Source organism: Microcaecilia unicolor, chromosome 11 (assembly GCF_901765095.1).
Source record: "Microcaecilia unicolor chromosome 11, aMicUni1.1, whole genome shotgun sequence".
Taxonomy (NCBI): domain Eukaryota; kingdom Metazoa; phylum Chordata; class Amphibia; order Gymnophiona; family Siphonopidae; genus Microcaecilia; species Microcaecilia unicolor.
This window is the reverse complement of record NC_044041.1, coordinates 208057092-208069910: the sequence shown is the minus strand read 5'-3', so window position 1 is coordinate 208069910 and position 12819 is coordinate 208057092. Positions and strand designations below refer to the sequence as shown.

Sequence of the window (12819 nt, the reverse complement as noted above, 5' to 3'; positions counted from 1 at the left end):
TGGGGGCCATATATTCAGAGCTTGTCTCCTAAAGGGCGGAGTTTAGTGGTGAATTCACTTTAGGTATACTTTGAGGTAGGGCTATCCATTGTTGTACGGAATTGGGGGTTCGGGTATCTCTCAGCAGGGGGAGGGGGTAGATGGGGGGAGAGGGGGAAGGTTTCAGTGTTTGTTTACTGCTATACATTTTTGATAAAATTTATTCTTCCTTATGGGACTTAGTGTGAGGTGGGAGTTCGGTGTGGGATAGGGGGGAATAGATGAGTTAATAGTTTACTGTTCTAGCGTGATGGAAGGGGGGAGGGGGGCTTTATAATATAATAATAAAATATTCCATATCATCAAGCTGATCAATCCATAGACTGGTGGGTTGTGTCCATCTACCAGCAGGTGGAGATAGAGAGCAAACTTTTGCCTCCCTATATGTGGTCATGTGCTGCCAGAAACTCCTCAGTATGTTCTCTATCTCAGCAGGTGGTGGTCACACACAGCAGCAGCTCTGGCTAGGCCTCCAAGCCTAATCCTTAGGTTTTGTTGAGGCCTGGGGTTGAGGGCTCTTTTGAGCAAGTGCAAACCTGGTGGTGCCAGGTCCCTCCTTTTCTCCCCCCTCCCGCTGGCTCCGTTTAAAAAAAAAAAAAAAAATTTTAAACGTCTCTAAAGGCGTTTAATTCGACGTTTCTTTAAACGTTCATTGCAGCTACTCACTGGGACACCAGTTCGTTACAGCTCGGAGCGGCAAGCAGGTAATTTTACCTTTTTATAGCGGGCAGGGGGTTCCCCGATTCTTCTCCTCGTGGCAATGGCGTCGGAGGGCGAGGGCGCAAAGGGTCGCTCCCCGGATCGCTGGAGCGCTTCTAGAGGGGATGCGGGGGTTTTACAACCTGATTCGCCCTTGATGGGTGACAGTTTAGTGACCGATGAATGTCCCGGTCGTTCCTCCGGCGTGGCGGTTTTTTCCCCGCCATAAACACCCATCCCCCACTCCTCGCCTCCGCCATCTTGGCCGGCCACGCGGCTCGGACGGCTTCTTCGTGGGCCGCCCTTGAGGTTGGAGACATTAATGCCATGAACGCCCTTAATTTGGGCGACGGCACAAGCGGCTAAAGTTAAGCGCCGTTCTTCCCGCGCGGCTCCTTCGCGGAGTTTCGCGCCGGACGCCATTTTGGATGCGCAGCATGTCTCTCCCCCGCTATTGCGAGCGCCGGTTGAGAGTGCGTCTAGGGCTGTTGCCCAGGCTGCGGAAGTGCTCAGTCTGGGGGGTTTCTCCCCCGAGTTTGTTTTGCTGCTGCATCAGGCTTTCCTCATGCAAAACGCTGCCCCTGCTCCCTCTTCTGATAAAGAGGTTGAGGTTCCCAGAGGTAAACGCCCTCGGGTTGATTTCCAGGCCTTGGAGGACTTTGTCTCCTCCGATGTAGATGAGGGCAGCGTGTCTGAGGTCTCCCAACGGTCCTTTGCGGATTCCTTGGAGGAGATAGATCCCCGCTCGGATGGAGCGGATGACCCCTCTGCAGCGCGGCTTTTTAGCCCAGAGGATTTGCCCAACCTGTTTTTACAGGCCATGGACACTTTGAAGATTTCCTCTCCGGAGGACGTCTCTCCCTCAGCCCCTGTTGGCTCTGCCATTATGCTGGGGACGAAGCGCCCGCCTAGATCCTTCCACGTGCATGATGCCATGCACACCTTAATTGCGGCTCAATGGGATGTCCCGGAAACGAGCCTTAAAGTGGCTAGGGCTATGTCCCGCCGCTATCCTTTGGCTGTGAGTGAACGTGAGGCCTATCTGTGGCCTACCATGGATTCTTTAATCACTGCGGTGACTAAGAAAACGGCGTTGCCGGTGGAAGGTGGCACGGCCCTAAAGGATGCCCAAGACAGAAGATTGGAGGCGGCCTTAAGGTCGTCCTTTGAGGCAGCTGCTTTAAGTTTGCAGGCCTCAGTTTGCGGCTCCTATGTGGCCAGGGCGTGCCTGACTATGGTGCAGCGGGCTTCCCCCTCGGATCTTTCCTTGTGGGCTGATTGGCCGGCCCTGGAATCGGGCTTAGCCTATTTGGCAGACTTGCTGTATGATGTCTTGAGAGCCTCAGCTAAAGGCATGGCTCAGACAGTCTCTGCGCGGCGGTGGCTTTGGCTGAAACATTGGTCTGCTGACCACGCCTCTAAATCCTGCCTGGCTAGATTGCCTTTTAAAGGCAAGCTGCTCTTTGGGGTCGAGCTGGACAAAATCGTGTCCGATCTTGGCACGTCTAAGGGCAAGAAATTACCAGAGGTCAGGGCTCGGGCTAGTACTCGTCCCGGTACCTCCAGAGGACGGTTGCTGGAAGCCCGTCGGTACCGCCCGGGCAAGTCGGGTTCCTCTGCCCCCTCTTCCTTCAAGAGGAATTTCTCCCCCAAGCAGCATTCCTTTCGCAGAGACCGCCGTCCCGGAGGTGCTCCCTCCGGTCCTCCCCCAGGGTCTCGTACCCAATGACGGGGCCTTGGTCCACGCCCCAGTGCAGATTGGAGGACGGCTGTCCTCGTTTCTGGGCGAGTGGACCACTATAACTTCAGATGCGTGGGTGCTGGAAGTCATCAGAGACGGCTACAAGCTAGAGTTCTGCCAACCCTTAAGAGACGGGTTTGTACTCTCTCCCTGCAAGTCTCCGGTCAAGCTGTGGCAGTGCAGCAGACCTTGGACAACCTGGTCCGCCTGGGTGCGGTCGTTCCGGTGCCAAAAAATCAGATTGGCAAGGGACGTTACTCCATTTACTTTGTGGTTCCAAAGAAAGGAGGTTCTGTCCGGCCTATCCTCGACCTCAAAGGGGTCAATCGGGCCTGGAAAGTGAGGCACTTTCGCATGGAGACTCTCCGCTCTGTTATAGCGGCAGTGAAGGCAGGAGAGTTCTTGGCTTCCTTGGACATCAAGGAAGCGTACCTGCATATTCCCATCTGGCCTCCTCTCCAACGCCTTCTGCGTTTTTCAGTCCTGAGACGACACTTCCAGTTCAGAGCCCTCCCTTTCGGGTTGGCTACTGCTCCGCGGACCTTTTCCAAAGTAATGGGGGTCTTAGCGGCCTTCCTGCTAAAGGAAGGAGTACAAGTCCATCCTTATCTGGACGACTGGTTGATCCGAGCCCCCTCTTATGCAGAGTGCGGCAAAGCTATGGACCGGGTAGTTGCTCTTGTGAGCTCCCTGGGATGGATCATCAACTGGAAGAAGAGCCAGCTGCGCCCGACTCAGTCCCTGGAGTATCTGGGAGTTCGATTCGACACCCAAGTGGGCAGAGTGTTCCTGCCAGACAATCGGATTGTCAAGCTTCAGGCTCAGGTGGACTAGTTCCTAGTAGCCTCTCCTATTCGGGCTTGGGACTACGTGCAGCTGTTGGGCTCTATGACGGCCACAATGGAAGTAGTGCCCTGGGCCAGGGCTCATATGAGACCACTACAGCTATCTCTGCTGCTGCGCTGGACTCCGATGTCGGAGGATTATGCTGTGCGCCTTCCCGTGGACCCAGCAGTGCGCAAGGCGCTGAGCTGGTGGACGCAGACAGACAAGTTGTCTGCAGGATTGCCTCTGGTGACCCCGGAGTGGATTGTCGTCACGACAGACGCCTCTTTGATGGGCTGGGGAGCCCACTGCTTGGGAAGGACAGCGCAGGGGCTCTAGTCTCCTGCAGAGGCAAGTGGTCTATCAACCTCCTGGAACTCAGAGCCATTCGGTTGGTGTTATTGGAGTTCATCCCGGTACTGGTGTTGTAGCCTGTACGGGTCCTGTCGGACAATGCCACGGCTGTGGCCTATATCAACCGCCAGGGAGGTACCAAGAGCGCCCCTCTAGCCAAGGAGGCTATGAGTCTTTGCCAGTGGGCGGAAGCGAACCTGGAGCAGCTTTCAGCGGCCCACATTGCCGGAGTCATGAATGTCAAGGCGGACTTTCTCAGTCGCCATACCTTGGAGCCCGGAGAGTGGCAACTATCTGCTCAGGCGTTCTTGGACATCACGAAGCGCTGGGGCCAGCCGAGCCTAGATCTGATGGCGTCATCGGCCAATTGCCAAGTGCCGCGCTTTTTCAGCAGAGGACGGGACCCTCGATCCCTGGGAGTAGATGCTCTTCTCCAACAGTGGCCGACACAAGAGCTCCTCTATGTGTTCCCGCCCTGGCCCATGTTGGGCAGGGTGCTAGACCGGGTGGCAAAGCATCCCGGCAGGGTAATCCTGGTGGGTCCGGATTGGCCCAGACGTCCCTGGTATGCGGACTTGATCAGGCTCTCAGTCGACGATCCTCTGCGGCTGTCAGTGGAGCAGGGCCGGTTACATCAGGGTCCCGTGGTGATGGAGGATCCCTCTCCCTTTGGTCTTACGGCCTGGCTATTGAGCGGCAGCGTCTGAGGAAGAAGGGCTTCTCAGACAAGGTCATCGCCACTATGCTGAGAGCGAGGAAACGCTCTACTTGTACTGCTTACGCCAGGGTTTGGCGTATCTTTGCAGCATGGTGTGAAGCAGGCTCACTTTCTCCCTTCACTGCTCCAATTTCTTCAGTGTTGGCGTTCCTGCAAGAAGGTCTGGAGAAAGGCCTGTCGCTCAGTTCCCTTAAAGTCCAGGTAGCGGCTCTGGCTTGCTTCAGGGGCCGCCTGAAGGGTGCTTCCCTGGCTTCGCAGCCAGATGTGGTGCGCTTTCTCAAGGGAGTTAATCACCTGCGCCCTCCTCTGCACTCAGTGGTGCCTGCGTGGAATCTCAACCTGGTGCTAAGAGCATTGCAGAAGCCGCCGTTTGAACCCTTGTCAAGGGCATCTCTGAAAGACCTGACGTTGAAAGCAGTCTTTTTGGTGGCTATCACTTCAGCCAGAAGAGTTTCCGAGCTCCAGGCGCTCTCATGTCGAGAGCCTTTTCTACAGTTCACTGAGGCAGGAGTGACTATTCGCACAGTGCCTTCCTTTCTGCCCAAGATTGTTTCTCGCTTCCATGTGAATCAGCAGCTCTGTCTCCCTTCCTTTCGTAGGGAGGACTACCCAGAGGAGTACTCTGCTCTTAAATATCTGGATGTGAGACGAGTCATCATCAGATACTTGGAAGTGACCAATGATTTCCGGAAATCGGATCATCTGTTTGTCCTGTATGCAGGTCCTCGTAGGGGTCTGCAGGCTGCTAAGCCTACAGTGGCAAGATGGGTCAAGGAAGCCATTGCAGCGGCTTATGTGGCCGCGGGGAAGGTGCCGCCTATCCAGCTGAAGGCTCACTCCACAAGAGCTCAGGCGGCCTCGATGGCAGAGGCCGGTTCCGTCTCCTTGGAAGAGATATGCAAGGCGGCAACTTGGGCTTCGGCCCATGCATTCTCCAAGCATTACCGCTTGACTGTGGCTGCTCGGGCGGAGGCCCGGTTTGGAGCTTCAGTGTTGCGGTCAGGGATTTCTATGTCCCGCCCTGGGTGAGTACTGCTTCGGTACATCCCACCAGTCTATGGATTGATCAGCTTGATGATATGGAAGGTAAAATTATGTATAATCATACCTGATAATTTTCTTTCCATTAATCATAGCTGATCAATCCATAGCCCCTCCCAGATATCTGTACTGTTTTTATTCTGGTTGCATTTCAGGTTCAAGTTCAGTCTTCAGTTACTTCAGAAGGACTTCGTGTTCAAGTTTTTTCACTTGGATTCTTCAAGAGTTAAGACGAGTTTGTGTTACAGTGAGCTGCTGCATTCCTCTCCCCTCCGTTTTACGGGGCTGGATTGAGACTTAAAATTCTGCCGGCACTCCCTCCCGCTTCGTGCGGCTGTAGGGCAGTTTTGTACCCCTCCCACTTCGGCGGTGTTAGGGTCAGTCAGCTCCTCCCGCGGTTGCGGTTGCAGGATAAGCCAGATCCCTCCGCATCGGCGGGTGTGGTGTCCCTCCCCCGCTCCGCGGGGATGAGCTGGACGGATTCCCCTCCCCCACTTGTGTGGGGATGAGCTGGGTTAATTCCCCTCCCCCGTTTCGGCGGTGGTGAGCTGGGCAGAGTGTCCCTTCGTGGGTGTAATTCTCTAAGTGCTGAGTCCTGCGGATGGAGCTTTGATATCGACATACTGAGGAGTTTCCGGCAGCACATGACCACATATAGGGAGGCAAAAGTTTGCTCTCTATCTCCACCTGCTGGTAGATGGACACAACCCACCAGTCTATGGATTGATCAGCTATGATTAATGGAAAGAAAATTATCAGGTATGATTATACATAATTTTACCTTGATGATAATGTCGCATGTTAGGTTTTTGAGATGTGAATCTGTCAACTAATATGGTATAAGTTGTGTTCTTGGTACTGTTGTCCGTGTAATATCATCAATAAAAATTGCTGAAACATATGTAAGGGAGGTGTGGGGGAGGGAAGCAGTTCAGGACAGGGTAATAGTAAGCAATGCACAACAAGAGTTACTATTTGAATTCAATATTTTATTTAGAAGTTCATTTAACAACAAAGATATAAACATTATGTTCACAGTAACAACGGTTTGAGGGGAGGGGGGAAAAACCTAGATAGCAGAAGTTAATGATCTATGCATAAAAGTATGTTATGTTATTTAAGCAATCATATATCGAAATGTCTGTCCATGTATAACATGCTGAACCATCAATAAAAACTGTTGAAACATAAAGGGAAGCTCTGTTTAAAAATTTCCTTGCAGCCCCATGGATATGGCAAGTTTGTGGGTCTGCAAGCTAAGCAGGAGAGCTTTAGAGACGTGATGGGTCCAGTTCTTTCTTGTGAACTGCTGTTTCCTCTTGTAGGTGACACTTGTTGTAATCCATTCAGCATGGGGGCCATTAAAAAAATGGTTGAAAGAAAGATACCAGGAATCTACGTTTTATCACTGGAAATTGGAAACAGCTTGACAGAAGTAAGTGTATCTTATTTGCTTACTATGTAGAGTTATTTTAATTCTTTTGCTATTAAATCATAGTTTCTTATTTTGCATATCTAGTTCCAGCTTTTCTGCATTCTATTTCATTTTGCTATACCCCCAAAAGCAGTGCTGTCACGGTGGTTTACAGAACAATCTGAATAATAGTAGAGAAGAGAAAATATTCCGCTGGACTGTAAAGGATGCTTATGTGGGGGATTATTGGGGCTGATGAATACAGTTTGAGCATAAAGGTCTATCAAATCAAGTTGTATGGAATAAGTCAATAGGAAATGGTTATCTACACTTTAGGGACCTTTTACTAAAAATTAGCACACGTTTTCTCTAGCAGGACCTATACGAATAAATTGGATTCTGTGGCAGATAAAATGCATTACCCTTTAGTAAAAGGCCCCTTAGTTTCATGGAGTGTCTTCTAGTCTTAATACTACTGGTAATATATTTAAAACAGATTTAAGAGAGAGATTTTTTGGATCAACACACAAGATGTGGATTCAATGAAGGTTAATAGTATAGCTGAAAAGGTTCAGACAAGTTTCTGGAGGACAGGTTCATTGACCCTTTTAGCCAGGAACACATGGGAATTGGCTCTTCCTCATTCTCAGAAGAGGTGGCAAGATACTGGTTTACAATAGACCATTACTCTGACCCAATATGGCCATTTTTTCCAAGGATTGTCTTCCGCAATCTGGTACAATCACTGGTACTCAGTCATCTGGACTATTGTAACTCACTCTACACTGGTTGTAAAGAGCAAATACTCAAAAAAACTCCAGACAGCTCAGAATACGGCAGCCAGGCTAATATTCGGCACACCAAAATACGAAAGCGCGAAACCCCTACGAGAAAAACTACACTGGCTCCCACTAAAAGAACACATCATGGTAATGCCCCAGCCTACATGTCAGATCTAATAGAACTACCACCCAGGAACGCAAAAACATCTTCCCGCACACCCCTCATTCTTCATCCTCCCAAGTGTAAGGGTTTGAAATACAAATCAATGCACGCATCTACCTTTTCCTATACAAGCACGCAGCTCTGGAATGCACTGCCACGTAACTTGAAAACAGTCTATGAACTGACCAATTTCCGCAAATTATTAAAAACCTATCTCTTCACATTTGTGTTAGCTTATCCATGCAAATGCTGTATTAAATATCTGGGAAATAAATACATCTTTTTTGAGTCAGATCAGCTTAAAGCATTTATAGATAGTAAGAAACTGGCCAGATAAGAGTTTGTGGAGTATTAAGTAATAGTATAAATAATAGGGGTTTTATGAGCCAGGCCATTTACTTCTGTAACAAATGCCTTATTTCTCCTTAAAATAGTTTTCTCCTTACTCCCACCTAGGATTGTGGTCTAAGAAAGCAAGTTATATTTCCTTATTGTTTATTACATTTATACTTATTGTAGAGAATGCAAAATTAAGTGAAGTTGGGAATATTTTCTTTTGTATATAAGGAATAATGCAATATCTGTAATTACATTGCTGGGTTACTGATTTATAAGTGTTTATCTTGTAAATTTGAAAACTTAATAAAGAAAAAAAACCTATCTCTTCGACGAGATATATCACAAAGATCAACATGTGCAATTGTATAATCTTTTGAACTTTTAGTACTGTCTTATAATGTCTTTTGCTTTAACACCATCATGTAATTCACCACCATGTAACACAAACCCTCTGTAAACCTAATGCATATTCACTTCTATTTCCAGTACCCATGATGTATTGTAAGCCACATTGAGCCTGCAAAAAGGTGGGATAATGTGGGATGCAAATGCAATAAATAAATAAAATAAATGTCTAATCATTTTGTTAAGATATGTACCTTCTTGAAAGATTTGTCCAAGGTGTACAGCAAGTTAAAGCTATAATATTTGTTTGTTTGTTACATTTGTATCCCACATTTTCCCACCTATTTGTAGGCTCAATGTGGCTTACCATAGTACCGGAGAAGCATTTGCAGACTCCGGTGTGAACAAATACAAAGTGATGTTGTGGTAAGATAAAGTTCATGTGGCACAGCCTTTAATGCCTTTAAAAAGCTTTTGGAAATCAAAAGAAAATATAAAAGACTTAGTCAGATTTGATAGTCTGCCTCATGCAGAAGATAGATATGGCAGATTACTCTAAAGTGTGTGGCAGCTTGTTACAGTTCAGTGACAGAATTAATATGCTGAAAGAATACTGCTGAGTCTGGGAGACAAGCGAAATCCAATGCCCCATTTCAGCATAGTTAGTTTTCAGAACACTGCACATCTTAAAAGGACTTCAGGGCACTTGGGAGATTCAGCAGGATCTCTTGCCTTTACCACTGAGCCAATTGGATTTTCCATACCTTCTTCTAAAGGAATGATATTTCTAGACATCTATTTAGTGGATGGAAGGTACTGGGTAGAACCTAAATTGCTGAGCAAGTCCATGCTTACTATGGTTCTTGCACTGATTGTGCCATGCACATTAAAAGCAGTGGCCTCCAATATCTGCCAATATGTGGCAACAGCGAGCAGAAGAAAGCTGAGGTACAACATGACATTGAAACATATGAGGTAGAGCAGATAAGATGCAAATCCAATAGTAATAAGATATTCCTAATATCAGATGACTTGTATTTACAATGAGCTCAGGTCATATGTGTAGTCAGTTAGTCTACTAACCCATTAATACCTTGATGGGAGAGTCAGTCATTTACATTCCTCTTAAGTGGAGGAAATCTTGAATGTGGTGAAGCTCTTCTGGATTGAGTTGCAGGGGAAAGGGAGAGCCACTTCAGAGAAGGTCCACTGGTGGGTGGCAGAACAAAGGTGTCATGAGGGATGCTTTTGAAGAGGATCTAAGAGTTTTGGAGGTATATGGAAGGGAAGCCTGGCTACCAGATAATCTGGACTGAGGGCTTTGCAAAACAGGGATAGGGTCTTGAATTTGGCTGCGTAGGGCACAGGTAGTCTGTGAAGATTTTGCAAAACTGGTGAGATGTGGTCATGCTGCTTGCAAACCAAACAGAGAATCAGGACAAAGATCTGCTCACAGATAGCCAACAGTTGGGAATGAAAAGGAAGGTGCTGCTGTTGAGCCTTCAGTCTGTCAGATGCAGTTTGGAATGTCTCACCTGTTGAATTGGAGAGATTGTGCATTGTCTTTCAAAGTGTTCTGCTCAGATGAATGGTGATGGAACCCACAAGGAAAGGGGCAGTGCTGGATCTAGAGTAGAGAGTTGCACGGGGACAGGAATCTTACCCATCCCCATCAATCCCCGCAAAAATGTAACCCATTCCAACCCGTCCCCACAAGAATTTAACCCATCCCCACCCATCAGTGTAAGAATTTAATGATACATAAAAGAAAATTCCAATCAGCTCCCTCAGTCTCTCTCTGGATTTGAGCCACAGCACTGTAGGCAAGGAAGGAATGGAAGCTGAAACTTGGAACACTCTGGTGCACATATGTAAGATTTGTCTCTGATTTACTGGCACTGTGTGCTGAGAGGTCACCACATGCACGCGCCAGTAGGCCAGGTGACATCTGATGCTCATGCCTGTGTCAGAGCTGAGGTCTGCTCATCAGCCCGGGAGCAAAGAGGATTAATTGTAACATAGTAAGTGACAGCAAATAAAGACCTGAATGGTCCATCCAGTCTGCCCAATAGTCACACTCATTAGCAATTCATGATTAAATCAAGGAGTGTGATGTTGTATACTTGATTATGGTCTTTCTTTTGTATTTCTGGAACATAGACCATAGAAGTCTATCTGGCCCTATCCTTATGTTCCAACAGCTGGAGTTGTCGTTGAAGCCCACTCCAGTCTATGCTTCTTCTCATTTGTGGGACACAGATTGTAAAAATCTGTCCAGAACTGTCCTTATGTTCCAGCCACTGAAGTTGCTGTCTAAGCCCTTTCCAGCCCATCCTAAACCAGACTTCAATATATTAGACACAGACCATACAAGTCTGCCTGGTATCGGCCCTAGTTAATCACAGCCAGTCACCATCTTAGCATTACTTCACACATCCACACACACATGCAGCCATTCAAGGTTAGGTTTTTTATAACTTCCATTTTCTAATTAGAGATCCTCTGTGTTCATCCCATGCCTTTTTGAATTCCATCATCATTTGTGTCTCTACCACCTCCTTAATAGAAGACTTTCCACATTTGTGCTCTTAAAGCAAGGAAGATGAGGAGGAGGAGGCGGAGACAGCACTCAAAGAACTTGGTACTCGGTAGATGAGAGGCTGGTGCATGTGTAGCTTACACTTCCATGAGAACCCCGCAGAACTGCTTCCATCCCCGCGGGAACCCCACAGTAACTGCTTCCATCCCTGTGGGAACCCCACAGGAACTGCTTCCGTCCCCGCGGGAACCCCGCAGAACTGCTTCCATCCCCGCAGGATTCCCGCAAACCCCGTTCCCGTGCAGCTCTCTAATCTAGAGCTCACAAACGGGAAAAAGTGTGCCTAATGTCCGAGTGGGTGCCCTCTTGGACAGTAATATTAAACCATACCACGTGATGATCACAAGAGCTAAATCAAAGTGTAGAAACACAAAACTCAAAAGTCCTGGATTTCAAACATGCTGACTTTAATAAAATGGGGGAGTGCTTGAAGAAAAACAGCAGACAAAATGGGAAGACATAAGAGAAAAGTGGGAATAAGATGGTCCAAGCTGAAAGGAGCTATAAAAAAAGGACAAAAAAATCTTTATTTAAGGAAAGTAAACAAAAGCAAAAGAAAAAGGAAACTGATATGGTTCTCCAAACTAATGATTAAAGAAATAACGGCAAAAGAGGTGGCATTCATGAAAAACGGAGAAAAAAATATTGGCTAAAACTCAGAGAAGCAAAGGTAGAAATATGGCAAACGCATAGATGGAAGTAAAGAAAGGTGACACGACTTTTCATCTCAAGTATGTTGGGGAAATATGAAGGCTAGAAATGAAATTGTAAGACTGAAAGATGCTGAGGAAAAAGTGGGCATGCTGAACAAATATGTGTTCTGTGTACATGGAAGAAAATCCTGGAGAAAGACTTCCATCCACTGACAGAATGGATTAGCTGTCATGAACAACTTGAAAAACTGAAAGTGGACAAAGCTGTGGGGCCAGGTGAGATCCATTCCCAGAACCAGGCTCTTCAGTGACAGACAGGAAACAATCGAATTCCAAAATTCAATTCAGACTCTACAGGGTACCCTGTTTCGGCACAACAAGTGCCTTCCTCAGGAGTCTATACAGAAATAAAACGTTTATAAAACATGTATAAATATTTAGTTAGAAATATGTCAATGGTTGTTAAAACTAAATATGTTGATATTTGGTAAAACTGGACGAAGGACTAGTGTAAGCACAACATTTAAAATCTAATATGGAAAACAGTAACTGATTTAAAATAAAGACATTTAAAACATAACATACATAATTTAAAAAAATGCATTTAAGTAAAAACATATATTAAATAATAAAATACAAACTAGCTAATGTATGCCTAAAACATTTGAGATAAATGTGGGACTTGGGAAACGCAATTAATAGAGAAGGATATATGAACAAATTACAGTGTTATTAAAGTACTGCGATTAAATTGTGCATTTATTATATAGTTTGAGAAGTGGCAATAAATGATGTATATTGCAGAACATGATGAAAAAAATATGGAACTGACCTTAATACTTTGTCTCAGGGAGTTACTTAACAAAGAGGCTCATTTTCAAAGCACTTAGACTTACAAAGTTCCATAGGTTCCTATTGAACTTTGTAAGTCTAAGTGCTTTGAAAATACGCCTCAAAGTATATCAGATAGTTGCTTGTTGGTAAATATTCTGGTCTAAAATACTTCAAAATAAACATTAAAGTCTCAGATTTATAAACTTTCCTAAGCAGCCTATGATAGCTCCAATAATAACTTTTAAAAGATACTTAAGTGAAGTTTTGAAGATC

General features: G+C 46.5%; 1 protein-coding gene across 2 annotated transcripts in view; it reads left to right on the top strand.

Annotated features, from left to right (window-relative positions):
- The window catches only part of PPT1 (palmitoyl-protein thioesterase 1), a 63463-nt gene that overhangs the window by 25954 nt on the left and 24690 nt on the right, over positions 1 to 12819 (top strand). For both annotated transcript variants that reach the window (XM_030217961.1, XM_030217960.1), the window contains one exon: positions 6743 to 6852. In XM_030217961.1, coding sequence (XP_030073821.1) covers positions 6743 to 6852 — 110 coding nt within the window. The remainder of the gene's footprint in view (positions 1 to 6742; positions 6853 to 12819) is intronic.